The sequence below is a fragment of the Bubalus bubalis genome, chromosome 2 (genome assembly GCF_019923935.1).
Source record: "Bubalus bubalis isolate 160015118507 breed Murrah chromosome 2, NDDB_SH_1, whole genome shotgun sequence".
In the NCBI taxonomy this organism is placed as follows: Eukaryota; Metazoa; Chordata; class Mammalia; order Artiodactyla; family Bovidae; genus Bubalus; species Bubalus bubalis.
In genome coordinates, this window is record NC_059158.1 from 181,860,158 (window position 1) to 181,877,459 (window position 17,302).

General features: G+C 41.4%; 1 protein-coding gene across 2 annotated transcripts in view; it reads right to left on the minus strand.

Annotated features, from left to right (window-relative positions):
• Positions 1–15,689, minus strand: part of KDM1A (lysine demethylase 1A) — a 66,090-nt gene extending 50,401 nt beyond the window's left edge. For both annotated transcript variants that reach the window (XM_025278755.3, XM_006056545.4), the window contains exons 1-2: positions 15,182–15,689; positions 4,526–4,691 (exon numbers count right to left, since the gene is read on the minus strand). In XM_025278755.3, coding sequence (XP_025134540.3) covers positions 4,526–4,691; positions 15,182–15,541 — 526 coding nt within the window. In that variant the 5' untranslated portion in view covers positions 15,542–15,689. The remainder of the gene's footprint in view (positions 1–4,525; positions 4,692–15,181) is intronic.
• Positions 15,690–17,302: the final 1,613 nt, after the last annotated feature.

Sequence of the window (17,302 nt, forward strand, 5' to 3'; positions counted from 1 at the left end):
GCGTAGCACTGAGTCTGGAAAAATGGTACCCAAAAGACACATGCACACACATACATATATTTTAAACATACTTCTGATGTTTCTATTGAGAAATTCATTACTGTGAAGAAATCTTAAGATAGGCAACTTAATAACATATTTTAAATTTCATTTTATTTTAGAATACGTTTCCATATAAGGGTTTGGGTTTGGGGAATAAAAGTCTTAAGCTATATACAACTAAGCTACCTCTAACCTCAAGAGTTAGAGTTCCTAAACAGTAATCTCAAACCAGAGTCCCTAAACAGTAATCCAATACAAAATTTAAATCCAGGAACTACTAGTGAGATTTTCCTGGAAAATTTCAATTGCTGAAAAGCAGTGAAGGGGAAAAAAATTATGTTTTTGTACGAAAATAAAAAACAAAGTGCTAGCAAATTAGTTAACATAGTAAAACCTCACTGAGGAATAACCTAAGGTACAGAGGGTAACAATTGATTCAAGAGGGGAAGAAATCTTTTCTCCAACAGAAAGCTACTTTAACAGAGGGGCAATTATTTTAAATCAGTATGTAAACTCCAACTGAGAGTTCACTCTATTTTATCAAAGCTCTACTATTACGTGACACCACTAATAACCAAACGTGCAATGCCAGAGACAACCTGTTCAGGCTGAGTTGCTATGACCCCCCCAAAAACAAACCACTTTTATCTTGATAGAAAAGGTTCTAGAAAACCAAATAAAACCATCGTTTGTTAAAATATATTCAGAAGTGTATAGCAAATGTAAAAATAGATGGGAAATGTTTAAGAAAATAAATTAGGTGAATTTTAAATATAAACAGCAATATTTAATACGAAAAATACATTTACCCAAGTAACTACACGGAACTACATGCCACATTAAGTTATAATTAAAAACTGACAAATCTACAAACAATGTTTAACCCAGAACAGAAAGCTTTTTTCCCAAGTAAGTTCAAACAGAAAAAAACCCAAACTTTTATTTTTTTGGTTGGGGGGAAGGGGCACATTGCACATGCTTGTGGAATCTTAGTTCCCTGGCCAGGGATCGAACACAGGCCCTGGCAGTGAAAGTGTGGGGTCCTAACCACTGGACTGCCAGGAAATTCCCAAAACCCAAACCTCTTGTTTCTACAGAAATTCAACTTTGATATTGACAGCATTTTTCTTCTGATCAAGATCCAGTAAACTCAATTACTAAAAAGTCTAAAAATCATCTCTCCAATCCCAGTCTCTTTACTCCTTTACTTCCCCTTTAAATAGCAGATAGGTTGATTTTTCCAAAACATGTTTTTTGGTAAACATCCTTTACTCAAAGACCTCAGTGCTACTACCTCTGACCACATCCTCCCAGAGTTCAAAGGACATTAAGTTCAAATTCCTTAGCCTGGTACCCAAGGCTCCAACCTCCCTTTCTAGCCTCCTCTTAGAACTCTCCTAGAGGAATCTTCTCCAATCAAATCATTTGACCCACTGACTTCAGAATATCGCATTGTGATTTCATAATTAACAAAATAGCTTATTCTAAAGATTAACACTATGGAAAGCAAAGCAAATTTTCTAAACATGTTTAAAAATTGCTAAGAATGAAATGTATTCAAACCTTCTATATTTTAAGAGACTAAGTTAACGTCTTGTTGTTCAGTAGCTAAGCTGTGTCCTACACTTGAGACCCCATGGACTGTAGCCCACCAGGCTCTTCTGTCCATGGGATTTCCCAGGCAAGAATACTGGAGTGGGCTGCCATTTCCTCCTCCAAGTTAATGTCTAGTTACCACCTAAAAAGACTGAAAAGATTCGGCATAGAACCAGACCTAGGGCTTCTCTGGGTGGCACAGTGGTTAAGAATCCACCTGCTAATGCAGGAGACACAAGTTCAGTCCCTGCTCTGGGAAGATCCCACATGCTGCACGGCAACTAAGCAGGCGCACCACAACTACTCAGCCAGCACTCCAGAGCCCTGGAGCCACTACAGAGCCCATGGGCCGCAACTACTGAAGTATGCCCTAAAGCCTGTGCTCCGCAACAGAGAAGCCACCTCAATGATAAGCCCACGCATCACAGTGAAGGGCAGTCCCGCTTGCCACAACTAGAAAAGATGGCACTCAGCAACAGAGACCCAGCACAGCTAAAGACAAGTAAATAAATCTTCATATATAGATATATATACACACACACATATAAAGAATCAAATCCACATTGTCTCTCAAGATTTTAAGATACCCATAGGACAAAGCCACCACTCATTCCTGAATGAAAACTTAGGTGACAGAACTAGTTCAGATAGGACAAGAGATATGGAAAACCTGGGCAGTTTCTACGTACTTGAACTCCCCTGATAATATTTAATTATTCACCATGAGGACTCAAACTATTTCTAAATTCTGCAGGCCAGTAAGTTACCACTACTTTCCCAAGGAAAGTACTTCGCTAATTCACCCTACAATGTTTTAAAAAATTTAAGTTGTTTTAGAGGAAAGATAACTATTTTCATAAGCACAAATGGTTAGAAGTTTTGGCTGTAATCAATAAACTTCTGAGCACGGAATATATCCTAAACTTGAGAAAATAAACTTTAACTTTCTCCTAATTATTAAACAGTTTAAAACTTATTTAAACTAAACCACTGGATTAAAACGAACTAGAATGTAAAGGCATAACAACAGTTCCACAGATCCTAAATCCCTCTGCTAAGATATTTACTTTTTGTAGAAACAGTACCTGACATTTATGGGAAAAGAAAGCAAAATAAAAAACCTCTTTTACAAGAAAGAAAACACTAAGACTTGGTTTAAAATTTTCGGAGGACAAAGTGTGTATCAACTTAACCAGTAAATCAGCTTCTTCCTGGAGACACTGACAACCACACGAAAAAGAGAGGGAGGCAGTATCTGAGATATCAGATTATCTGATTATTACCACGTGTTGCATAAGCAAATCTACAGCAAAGGCAGAAGAAAAGAAAGGCAAGAATCAAAGAAAGTTATAGAAGAAAGGGGCAGAGTCAAGGGGAGAGCTGGGAGTAAGGACAGAAAGAAGGGGAGAGAGCTAAATGTAAAAGACTAGAAAGAAGAGGAAAAATAAATCAACAAAAAGAGAGGCAGTGTTGCTGAGGTACATACGCCACAGGGACATTACTCCCAAAGATAATATGCCACTCCTAGGAAGTAATTGATAAGTCATTTTAAGAAAGTTTTAGGAAAACCATTCTTAGAAAATTTGATTCTTAAGAAGAATTAAACCCAGAATCTTTTTCTAAATGCACTCCAACTGTGAACTTTCATTACACTTACTTACAATTATTATAAATTATAAATTTTTATTTTTGAATTTTAACCTCAGAACCTGTTTGATAAGTTCTAAGTTTAAATTAACACCTGATTTGTTACACTCTCAAGTGATACATCAGTATTAATCCCTTGAAAAAAATACAGTGATTTCTGGGTATTTATATAACATAATAGAGGAGAGAAACAAACAGCACCAACCATAAAAAAACTAAAAAAAATGATAAAATTTCTTAAAGATAGTATGTCTTAATTAGGGTACCTATGAAAGTGATGCAACATACAACAGATGGGATCTGAAACAAGTACTTTATTTTTAAAAGGTGCAGAACTAAAAGAATTGGTGAGGTGAGTGGGCCTGGAGCTGGTACTGGAAATACAGAAAATATTTTAAAGAGAAGAACTAGTAAAAATCCAAAGTCAAGAGGAGTTAATGAAATGCCTTTAAAGGCAGAAGATATGAAATATTAACTAAGATTCTTCTTTGGCTGGTCTTCCAAAACAAAAGGGTATTCCTGATTGGTCTGGGTATCTTCAGCAGGACTCATGAAGGGATGTTAGTGAGAATTTTTAAAGATGTTTGTAGCTCTGAAAACAGTACCATAGACTCCAGCAATCTTTCCAGGTCACAGGAAGACTGTGACCTTAGAATCTCTTCATAGCCTTTTCTCACCACATTCTTTTGAGTACAGGGCTCAATAACTAAACAACAGGCATTCAGGCCTTTTCTTTTTGACTTTAGACTACATTTTACATTCGTTCACCAGAAAGACCCTCTTCAAAACTGATACACACCATGACAGTTTTATCAGAAAGTATCTAACCATAAAGTAAGTGGCACAATTTAGCTAGAATAATTTCTGAACCATTCTACCTCTAAATTCTGAATCAGAGTTACCAGTGAGAGGTTTGGTTCTTTGGGTTTGACTTTTGTATGTTTTCTCCAATTGTTCATTTTCTCCAACCTTCCAACTGCCTTACATAGCCATTATCCTTTTACCCTCCTTCTTTACTTTCCTCCTACATGTACAGATGCACACAAAAAGAATGTCAGTACCATTACGTACGTATATGTATGTGTGTAAACATGTATATGCACATATACACATACTAAAATACACATGGCCAATATCAGAGTATAAACCAAAGACATCAATAACATTGCAGAATAGGAGTAAATGCATGTATTCTTATTGCTAAGATAAAACAAAACTGTGGTTAGTTACTACAACTCACCAGATGGTTCCTCAGGCTCACTTTCATTTTCTTCCTCAGGTGGGGCTTGAGGGGGTGGTGGAGGAAGCTTCTTTTCCTTCTCCGCTTTAGCATTTCTCTCTTCTTCTGAATAATACTCATCTTCTGAGAGGTTGGCCAAACTTTCATCCATCTCTCTATACTCTACCTATATGGAGATTATACCAGGAAAAGCTAAATACAGTGGACGTCTAAAGTCAGAAACTCAATTTGGAACTGTAAGTAAATGTGAATTGCTTTCTATCTTCAATTTTAAAAGGAAATAAGCAAATAACAAAGAACAGGTGAGCTCCTAACAGGTAACTGTTAAAACAAAATCACTCATGAAACAATCTTTTGTCAGTTCAGATTTAGCCCAAACTAACTTTCACATCATAGTACTGAAATTCAAATTAACGACTCTGAGGCTCTCTACAATTAAAAACTGTGTTTGTGTGTGCATTTGTATGTACATATATATTATGTTCACATACTGGAAGTTTCAACGACAGACTAAAATAGTCCTCAGTCAGACAAAAATATAGTCAACTAGAAACAAGTCTGTCCAATGCCAATCTGTACTTCTAACTACTGTTCCATAGGAAATAGGAAAAAATAGGAAAACAGCAAAAGAATTTCAGAAACCAAATCAGAGGTGAGGATGGTGGGCAGGGAATAAAAGCTGCAAATGGCAATAGTCAAAAACAATAAAAAGGTACATATGCTTAAAGAAAACAAAACACTGGTGACTGAAGAGAGTTGAATGATTACAGCAAAGAGTCATGGGGAAATGGAGACTACAAGCCTTACTACTAATTAACACTGGTTATAAAGAGGAAATCCAGTCACAAGTAGAAAGAGGAAGCAGTCCTACTGAATGTTTTATTGTGGGGTAGAGCAACTTAGGATAGCAAAGATTATTATGGATCTATCTCTCTGTTAAAATGTGTAATGTGATACTACAAACAGTCATCAACCTTGTTCAGTTCAGTCGCATCCAACTCTTTGTGACCCCATGGACTGCAGCACAACAGGCTTCCCTGTCCACCACCAACTCCCGGAGCTTGCTCAAACTCATGTCCATCAAGTCAGTGATGCCATCCAACCATCTCATCCTCTGTTGTTCCTTTCTCCTTCTGCCTTCAATCTTTCCCAGCATCAGGGTCTTTTCAGATAAGTCAGTTCTTTGCATAAGGTGGCCAAAGTACTGGAGTTTCAGCTTCAGCATCAGTCCTTCCCACGAATATTCAGGACTGATTTCCTTAGGATGGACTGGTTTGATTTCCTTGCAGTCCAAGGGACTCTCAAGAGTCTTCTCTAACACCACAGTTCAAAAGCACCAAATCTTCGGCGCTCAGCTTTCTTTATAGTCCAACTCTCACATCCATACATGACTACTGGAAAAACCATAGCTTTGAAAAAAGACTAAAATAGTCCTCAGTCAGACAAAAATATAGTCAACTAGAATAACAAGTCTGTCTAATGCCAATCTGTACTTCTAATTACTATTTCTTAGGAAATAGGAAAAAACCTTGGAACACTGTCAAATCATCATTTCAACTCCCATCCCAATAAAGATTTCAAGAAGCCACAGAAACAACAGCTCTCTATCCTGGATTCAATGAAAAGACAAAATGAATAAAATAAACAACTTACTGGCTATTGAGACAGACAGGGCAAGGACAACATGGCTTCCACATAAACAAAGCTAACTTATTAGGCTTCTGAAATGTGAAATCTTGTGGATCATAAAGAGTATAATCTATTTTAATTTTTAAATATCTCTGAAATAGCTCCAGATGGTTGGCTGCTATTATTTTTTTTTTTTAATGACATGACCACAGATTTGGGGAGTCAGTAGCTAAGGGAGCAGACATAAGAGTTTTACTGAAAACATGGATTGGATTAGAAAATGGAAACAATTACGGATAAATTGAAGTTTTGTTGTGCTTTAAGAATCTTATTTAACACATGAATTTATCTATCAAACACTAAACATTGAGAACACGGCACAGTGGAGAAAATGATTGTAAATGAGTCTCTCTGTCCTTAATAAGCTGAAACTCTCGTGGCAAACAAAATAAACTTGATCAGGTAAACATCTCATAGAGATTTTACAGTAAAATCTCCCAGAAATGTAGATACTTGGCTTAAAGCTCAACATTCAGAAAACTAAGATCATGGCATCCAGTTCCATCGCTTCATGGCAAATAGATGGGGAAACAATGGAAACAGTGGCTGACTATTTTTCTGGGCTCCAAAATCACTGCAGATGGTGACTGCAGCCACGAAATTAAAAGACACATACTCCTTGGAAGGAAAGTTATAACCAACCTAGACAGCATATTAAAAAGCAGAGATATTACTTTGCCAACAAAGGTCCATCTAGTCAAGGCTATGGTTTTTCCAGTGGTCATGTATGGATGTGAGAGTTGGACTATAAAGAAAGCTGAGTGCCGAAGAATTGATGTTTTTGAACTGCGGTGTTGGATTCTTGAGAGTCCCTTGGACAGCAAGGAGGTCCAACCAGTCCATCCTAAAGGAAATCAGTCCTGAGTGTTGAAGCTGACAATACTTTGGCCACCTGATATGAAGAGCTGACTCATTTGAAAAGACTCTGATGCTGGGAAAGATTGAGGGCAGGAGGAGAAGGGGATGACAGATGATGAGATGGTTGGATGGCATCACTGACTCGATGGATATGGGTTTGGGTGGACTCCGGGAGTTGGTGATGGATAGGGAGGCCTGGCGTGCTGAGGTCCATAGGGTCACAAAGAGTCGGACACGATTGAGTGACTGAACTGAACTGAAACTTTATCCTATTTGACTGAGATAAACTACAGAACAGACCTCAGGGTAATGGGTAAAGCAGCAAGGAGGGAAAAAAGTTTCAGAAAGGGAAGGGGTTAGAAAATGTAATATATGTTTATAGTATGTAGCCTCCTTTCTCCTTTTACCCCTCAACAATGCTTGACCCCACTGTCTCCAAAATTCAGCCCTTTAATCCCCCTGGGTATCAGTTCAAAACATTCAATGAATAATCACTTAACAAGTGCCTACTATGGAACTGGGCAATATGCAAATTCTGAGACAAAGACAAACAGTAAGATCCTCTCTACTGCAGTAGTTCAGCTTTTGCCTAAGACATCAAGCCCTTTGAAGGAAAAAAGAATACAAGATTAAAGTTAAGTTCTGATACTCTGGACACCTGATGTGAAGAGCCAACTCACTGGAAAAGAACCTGATGCTGGGAAAGACTGAGGGCAGGAGGAGAAAGAGGGGACAGAGGATGAGATGGTTGGATGGCATCACTGACTCAATGGACTTGAGTTTGAGAAAACTCTGGGAGATAATGAAGGACAGGGAAGCGGACACGACTGAGCAACTGGTCAACAACATAAAATTCTATTTTGTAAAAAATGATTTTTCCACTTGCTAAAAAAAGTTTAAAAACCATCTGAAAGAATCATACAAACTCTAAAAAATAAAAACTATCACCCTGAGAAAAAGAATGGATGCTGTGAACACAAACAATTGGGACTCATTTGTGTGCTGTGCTAAGTCGCTTCAGTTGTTTGACTCTGTGTGACTCCATGGAGTATAGCCTGCCAGGCTCCTCTGTTCATGGGATTCTCCAGGCAAGATTATTGGAGTGGGTTGCCATGCCCTCCTCCAGGGAATCTTCCCAACCCAGGGATCAAACCCGCATCTCTTAAGTCTTCTGCACTGGCAGTTTGGTTCTTTACCAGCAGCACCAACTCAGAAGACTGAATGCTCTCAACACAAAGGACTGGGAATCTTTTATCCTTAAGTAAAATTCTCTGCTTATTTAACTTGTATGTAGAGTACATTATGTGAAATGCTGGGCTGGATGAAGAACAAGCTGGAAACAAGGTTATTGGAAGAAAAATCAATAACCTCAGATACGCAGATGACACCACCCTTATGGCAGAAAGCAAAGAGGAACTAAAGAGCTTCTCGATGAAGGTGAAAGAGGAGAGTGAAAAAACTGGCTTAAAACTCAACATTCAAAAAACTAAGATCATGGCATCTGATCCCATCACTTCATGGCAAATAGATGGGGAAACACTGGAAACAGTGACAGACTTTATTTTTCTGGGCTCCAAAATCACTGCAGATGGTGACTGCAGCCATGAAATTAAAAGATCCTTGCTCCTTGGAAGAAAAGCTGTGACAAAACCTAAACAGCATATTAAAAAGCAGAGACATTACTTTGGGGACAAAGGTCCATCTAGTCAAGGCTATGGTTTTTCCAGTAGTCATGTATGGATGTGAGAGTTGGACCATAAAGAAAGATGAGTGCCGAAGATTTGATGCTTTTGAACTGTGGTGTTGGAGAAGACTCCTGAGAGTCCCTTGGACTGCAAGGAGATCCAACCAGTCCATTCTAATGGAAATCAGTCCTGTATATTCACTGGAGGGGCTGAGGATGATGCTCCAATACTTTAGACACTTGATAGGAAGAGCCAACTCACTGGAAAATACAGATGTTGGGAAAGATCGAAGGCAGGAGGAAAAGGGGCTGACAGAAAAGGACAAGATGGTTGGATGACATCACCAACTCAGTGGACATGAGTTTGCACAAGCTGTGGGAATGGTGAAGGACAGGGAAGCCTGGCGTGCTGCAGTCCATGGGATCACAAAGAGTTGGACACGACTGAGAGACTGAACAACAACAGAACCTCAGAGGTTCTACAACTACTTATAATCAAGGACAAAAGATGCCCCAAGAGGCAGATATGAGTCAGAAGGGTACTTGTTCTTACCTGTACACCCATGACTCTCAAATTTACATCTCTAGTCTCTTCTCTCCTCCACACCCTCGCTAGAGTGATTCATTCACTTCCCAATCACCTTAAAGCTCATCTTTTAACAGTTTTTTCTTGTAATTCACCTAAGGACACAACTGCCAGATTAATTTTTCCAAATATGTTATATTTCACACAGTTTAACAGATGAATGCCCAAACTGTCATAGCAGCTTAAGAACTCTCTGGCTCTAGCTAGTCAAACTTACCTCTAATCATTTTCTAACATACTAGTCAAAATCATCCCTAAATTCCCTAAAAGCTACCCTCACCTTTTTCTATAAATCCAATGCTTAAAATTCAAGGAACACCTCCTCTGCAAATCACTCCCTAAGTCTTCCACACTCACAAATATATCTTTCCCTTCTCTAAATTCTCATAGTACTTACCCTTCATAATCTAGCAATATTGTCTGGTAGAATTTTCTGTGATAATGGTAAAGTTGTGCATCTGTGCTTCCAATAAGGTAGCACTAACCGTGGCTACTGAGCACTTGTTATTGCTGTTTAGTTGCTTAGTAGTGTCTGACTTTCATGACCCCATAGAGTGTAGTGACCAGGCTCCTCTGTCCATGGGATTTCCCAGCAAGAATACTGGAGTACATTGCCATTTCTTCTCCAGGGGATCTTTCTGACCCAGGGATCGAACCTGCACCTCCTACATTGGCAGGTAGGTTCTTTACCACTGAGCCACCAGGGAAGCCCCTCACCATGTGGCTACTTAGGATTAAATTAAAATTAAAAATTCAGTTTTCTCAATCTACTAGCCAGAGAAGGCAATGGCAACCCACTCCAGTGTTCTTGCCTGGAGAATCCCAGGGACGGGGGAGCCTAGTGGGCTGCCATCTATGGGGTCACACGGAGTTGGACACGACTAACGCGACTTAGCAGCAGCAGCAATCTACTAGCCACATGTTAAGCGCTCAATAGCCACAATTGCCCAGTGGCTACCATACTGCACAGTACAGATCTCTACAACCTAGACACAACTCTATACAACACTCCGACTACAATCCCTCCAACTTATCTTGCTCCTAGAAAAATCTCATTTGCAATTAAATTCTTTTGCCCACTGTTTTCAACATTCAGTTGTCCACTCTGGATTTCCTTTCTGCTTTTCAGACCACTTCCTATTATATTCCAAGCATTTCTCACCTCTTTCTCTCAGCTCGTAGCACTTAATCACTGGGTGCCAGACACTGAAATAAGCGTTTTGTTTTCATTATATATAAACCTAATAATGTTATAGATAGGATTTATTTTCCTGAGGAAAGGGAATCAATCACAGGAGGATGAATTAATTCCAGAAGTGCATCCTTTTCCAGACTACTATAAAAAATTCTGTCCTTTCTCAAGGCTCAGCTCAAGGACGCCATTCCTTAAGCTGTGTGTTGTTCCCAAAGCCTCAGTCCAACCCAACAATTTCAAACCTTAGTTTGCCATAATGTTAGCACACACATTCAGAGGTAAATTTACTCTGAAACTAATGAAACCTGAGCATCAGGGAACTTCAATTGCCTGGATTCCTTCCAATACAATACCCTAAACTTAATTTCAATTACACAATTATATATACATTTACTTATTTATATAATTATATATTATATATATAATTTTTAAATCTCCCCAGAAAAACTGAATACACTCCCAAGCAAAAAATAAGGGTATATATCCCCTGGATAAACCTCAGAACTCTTGAAGCAAGGCCTATTTACACTGGACTCAGCTTACATTTTACCCCTTTTTGGACACTCTATCCCTTGAAGTCTGTTTTCTTTGGCTCCCAAGACTAGCTCTGAATACATAGGTCAGCTTCTCCAGTTCTTTACTTTCTAGGTGCTCTCCAAATACACACACAACTCATTTTTCTTTTAGGAGCTTCAGAGCTAATCACAAAGGAAAATTAAAACAAACACAGGAGAATTACGAAGACAGAAGTCTTATAGCATGACCCAAATTAATCTACAGATTCAACGTGATGCCAATCAGAATTTCAGCTGCCTTTTTTGCAGAAATGACATATCGATCCTAAAATTTATATGGAAATGCAAGAGATAAAGAATGGCCAAAACAATCTTGAAAAAGAATAAAGTTGGAGAACTCATACTTCCTGATTTCAAAACATACTGTCAACCTACAGTAATCAGGTCAGTCTGTTGCTGGCATAAGAACAGAAATATAGAAGTGAGAGTCCAAAAATAAACTCACACTTATAGTCAATCAACAAGGGTGTCAACCATTCACAGGGAGACAGAATAGCTTCAACAAATTGTGTTGGGACAAGTAGATATACACAGGCAAAAGAATGAAGCTGAACTTCTACCTAAAGCCATCTATAAAAATTAACTCCAAAATGATCATTGACCTAAAAGAGTTAAAAGTATAAAACTGTTAGAAGAAAACACAGGAGTAAATCTTTATGACACTGAATTAGGCAACAGTTCCTTAGATGGAACACTAGAAGCAAAAGGGACAAAAGAAAAAATGTTAATAAATTGGAAACCAAAATTAAAACTTTTGTAATCACCATATATACAGAACTCGAACTACTCAACAATAAAAATAACAACACAATTTAAAGATGAGCCAAGGAGGGATTCCCTGGTGGCTCAGTGATAAAGAAGTGTTAGTCACTCAGTCACATCCAACTCTTAGTGACCCCATGGACTATAGTCCTGTCCAGGCTCCTCTGTCTATGGAACTCTCCAGGCAACAAAACTGGAGTAGGTTGTCTTTTCTTTCTTCAGGGGATCTTCCTGACCCAGCGATCAAACCTGGGTCTCCTGCACTGCAGACAGAATCTTTATTGTCTGAGCCACCAGGAAACTCTCAGCAGCAAAAAAAAAAAAAAAAAAAATATCCACCTGCCAACACAGAATGCACAGGTTCAATCCCTAATCTAATCCTGGAAGATTCCACATGCCCTGGAGCAACTAAGCCCTGGGCCACAACTACTGACCTGTGCTCTACAGCCTGGGGGCCACAATTACTGAGCCCATGTGCCGCAGCTAATGAAGCCCGTGTGCCCTAGAGCCCATGCTCTGCAACAAGAGATGCTGCTGCAATGAGAAGCGTGTGCACCACAACTAGAGAGCAGCCCCGCTCAGTTCAGTTCAGCTGCTCAGTCGTGTCCGACTCTGCATCCCCATGGACTGCACGACAGGCCTCCCTGTCCATCACCAATTCCTGGAGTTTACTCAAACTCACGTCCATTGAGTTGGTGATGCCATCCAACCATCTCATCCGCTGTCGTTCCCTTCTTCTCCTGCTTTCAATATTTCCCAGCATCAGGGTCTTTTCAAATGAGTCAGTTCTTTGCATAAGGTAGCCCCCGCTAGCTGCAACTAGAGAAAAGCCCTTCCAGCAATGAAGACCCAACACAACCAAAAATAAATTAAAGAAACAAACAGAAAAAGAGCCAATGATAGAAAGACAACTTTCACCAAAAAAGATATACAAATGGCCAATAAGTATATGGGAAAATACTCAAGTCAACATCTTTAGCTTACATATTAAAAAACCACAATGAGATACCACTTCACACCCACTAGAATGGCTATAAATAAAAAGACAATATCAAGTGTAAACAGGATTGGAGAAATTAGGACTCTCAAATATCGGTAGCTGGAATGTAAAATGATGAGGCTGCTATGGAAAACTGTTTGGCAGCTCCTCAAAAAGTTAAACAACCCATGCTTGCTAAGTCGCATCCCATACAACCCATTAGTTCCATTCCTAGGTATCAAATCCGAGAACCAAAAACATTCACACAGGGCTTCCCTGGTGGTCCAGAAGTTAAGAATCCATCTGCCAATGCAGAGCACACAGGTTCAATCCCTGGTCCAGGAAGATCCCACATTCCTCAGAGCAACTAAGCCTGGAACCACACTACTGAGGCCGTGCACCTAGAGACCATGCTTCAAGAGAGAAGCCACCACAATAAGAAGCCCAGGCACTGCAACTAGAGAAAGCCCATGTGTGGCAACGAAGACCCAGCAGAGTCAAAAATAAATTAATTAAAAAAAAATTTTCACAGAAAAAACTTCACAAATGTTCACAGCAGCAATACTCTTAATAGTCAAAAAGTGGAAACACCCCAAATGTCTATAAAATGATGAATGGATAAACAAAATGTGCTCTATTCGTACACTGGAATATTATTTGGCCTGTGAACTATTAAGTTCTGAATGGAAGTACTACAACACGGATGAACTCTGAAAACATGGTAAAGCCAGACACAAAAGGCCAAATATGCCTCCATTTACATAAAATGTCCAGAAAACAGCAAATCCACAGTGACAGAAATTAGTTACTGCCAGGGGCTGCGGTTAAGCAGGAACGGGTAGTGCCTGCTGCTGTTACAAGTGTCTTTAGGGGATGATGACAAACATCCTAAAACTGACTGTTGTGCTGGTTGCCAACTTTGTGAATATGATAAAAATCACTGAATAGACTCAAAAATGGTAAATTTATTGTTTGTGAATTCCCTCAATAAATTTTTTAATCTCATCTTCTGGTTTTCTGGCCACATTATCTGTTGAAATAGTAAAATCAAAACCCAATTGGGCTTCTGTCCTCTATTTCTTTTCCGAGTTGGAAGTTGCCAACCTGTGCTTTGGTTAAACCTTCCTCTCCCCTCAAGACATCCCTAGGGCAGGGTATTCTTGGTGAGAGGGCTCTCAAAACTGGGCAATCTATTCTGAGGGCTCTCCGTATGGGCAATACTCAAGAAGCTCCTCCTGCACACTGAACTGGCTCACCCATTTAAATTATAGGTATCATAGGCATAAGCTACACGATTTACATATTTAGTTACTTAGAACTATGTATTTCCAGTTTTTTCAACTGTACCGTGAAATCCCAGAAAAGGCCCACGCCTGAAGTCTGCCTCTCGCACTGCCCCAGTGCCCTGCTCACTGGTGTCCCATGTGGTCCTTTGTTTCAGAGGTTGATGATACCCTACCCTGTTGTAAGTGTAGGGATTATATACCAGTTCCACCACTTACTTAGCTTTCTGACTCTGGACAAGTTGCTTAAACTGGGAGCTTCAGCTTACTCATTCCTGAAATGAGGCTAGCAACACCTGCCAGTTACTATTATTTTAACAAACATAAAAATGCTGGTCACGCTTTGAACACAGCATCTGGCATCCAGAATTGTGAGGCAACTACTGTCTGTATATACTGTCCTTGTAACAGTGCCTTGACTAATTGATATTAATCAGCTTCCTCATGTGTAAAAATCCACATCAAAAGATCTCTGATAGAATGAAAAGGGGAAAACTCGCTAGCACCGAGCAAAGTGCTCAAAAAAAAAAAAAAGTTCCTTCCCCCACCCTCCCGATCTCTCCGGCTAAGACAATTTCTTTACCATCATCCTACAGCCTCAATGTGCTCCCAGCTGAAACACATAAATACCGCCGAGCAGCTTCCAGACACATCTGTGGACAAACAGGGATGAATGTCCCCGACAAGGCCAACCACAACACGTCAGGGAGCCATTTTTTTTTTTTCCCCAGTCAAGAAAACGAAAAGGTGGACGAAAAGTATATGAGTGAAAAGACTCCCATCCGAGATGCCCCTTTTCCTGGGACGGCCGGGTCCCTGCACAAAGACTCGTTCACCACAGGCAAACACCTTCCCTTCGCTCACCCCACCCAGTCAGCCGGCCGGGAGGTGGGTGGAGGTCGGCGACCGGAGGTCGGGGTGGGCGTGGGGCTCAAGGCCCAAGACCCGGGCTCGCGGAGGTGGGGGCGGGGGTAGCGCGGGCTGGACAACCTCAGGGGAGCTAGGCACCGGGATTCTGTGTCGAGGGTGGGGGGTCGGGCCTCACCTTCGCCCGCTTGCGCCGGCTGGTCCGTCGCCCCTCCGGCGTCTCTGCGATTCCCGTTTCCATGGGGGTCGCAGACCCAGGGACGGCGGTAGGCCCGGCTTGAGGCCCGGCGGACCCCGGCGGCTCGGCCAGGCCGCCGGGGGGCGAGGCCCGCGGGGGCTCCTTCTTGCGGGGAGTGCGCTCCCCAGCCGCCCCCGGCCCCGCCTCGCCGGGGCCGGACAGGCCCGCGGGCGGTGCGGCCACCTCAGAGCCGTTCTCCGCGCCACCCGCTACCCCCGCACCGGCCTCCGACCCGGCAGCCGCCGCCGCCGCCGCCGCCGCCGCCGCCGCTGCAGCCGCTGCCTTCTTCCCAGACAACATGTCGGGCCGCCTGGCCGCTGACGGCCGTAGGGGCCGCCCGGTCTGTCGGTCCGTGGGTCCGAAGCCGCCTCGCCTCACTTCACACAGTCCGCGCGCTGCCAACCGCCGCCGCTTACGCACGCGCTGCGCGCGCCCCCGCCGCGCCCGGACAATAAGGTCCCGGACGCCCCCGGCCCCGCCCTCCCCGCTGCCATAGAGTGCTGTCCTCGAGGCTAGAGCGGCACCACGGCAAATTGCGCGAAGCTTTCCTAGAGCGTCTCTTTAGCTTTCGGGATCTGTCCCGGGACGGTTCTCATTATAGGGCTTCTGGGCCAGACCGTACATCCGAGGGCAACCATTTCCTCCAGAGACTTGCATGTATTTATAAAATCATTCGTTCATTTACTCATTCATTAGTTCAACTAGTATTAATATGCTTACTACGTGACAAGAGTTTAATTATGAAGTTCTTGCTTTCAAAGAGTTTACAGTCTAGTGAGGGGAAGACACTGAAATGTAGCTGGTAGATCAATTTATTTACTAGTCATAATTGTCCTGCTTGGATGGACTGGCAAAATCTTGGAGAGCAAATGAATTTCATGGTAATAAAATGGACAAAAGTTAGGAAATCCACAATGAGTCCAAATGGAATTGTCATTTCTTACTGGACTTTGCTCATAGTCTTCCTTCTATGTGGACCGCCCGCCCACATTTGCACTTTCGCAGTTGCACCTCCTCACACTCCTATGCTCCCCATCCCCATTGCACAGGACAGCTTTCCACTCCAGGTTAATTCTAATGCCGGCCCAGATTGTTAGTTCAGTCTCTCAGTCGTGTCTGACTCTGTGACCCCATGGACTGCAGCACTCCAGTCCTCCCTGTCCATCACCAACTCCAGGAGCTTGCTCAAACTCATGTCCATTGGCTCGGTGGTGCCATCCAACCATCTCATCCTCTGTCGTCCCCTTCTCCTCCTGCCTTCAATCTTTCCCAGCATCAAGATCTTTCCCAATGAGTCAGTTCTTCGCATCAGGTGGCCAAAGTTGGAGCTTTGGCATCAGTCCTTCCAATGAATATTCAGGACTGATTTCCTTTAGGATGGACTGGTTGGATCTCCTTGCAGTCCAAGAGACTCTCACGAGTCTTCTCCAAAACCACAGTTTAAAAGCATCAGTTCCTCGCCACTCAACTGTCTTTATGGTCCAACTCTCACATCCATACATGACTACTGGAAAAACCATAGCTTTGACTATATGGACCTTTATTGGTAAAGTAATGTCTCTGCTTTTTTAATATGCTGTCTGGTGGAGGTGGTGTATTCTTTTAATTCTTCCAGAAACACTTCACTGACTTAACAATGAAACAGGCCTTGTGTTCTTCAAGCTTATTTCCATCAAGACACAGAGTTATCATTGCTTTTCTTATAAGTTTGTGTCTTCAAAGTATAATTTTCAAAAAATGATTCCATTTACATGATGTTCAAGAACTAGTCCAACTGACCTCTAGTGATAGAATCTAATCAGTGGTTGCCTGGGATGAGGGTGGGGTTTGACTTCAAAAGAGCCGTAAAGAATTTGCTGGCAGTGATGGAAATGGTTTATGTCTTGACTGGAGTGTGTATGCATGAGTCAAAACTCATTGAATTATACATGTAAAATAGGTATATTTTATTTTATGTTGATTGTATGTTAAAGAAGTTGATTTTTTTTTTTTTTTTTACTAAGTACATAGAAAAAAAATCAAGTTCAGGAAAATTAAGTTCAGGGAAACTAAAGCTTTGCC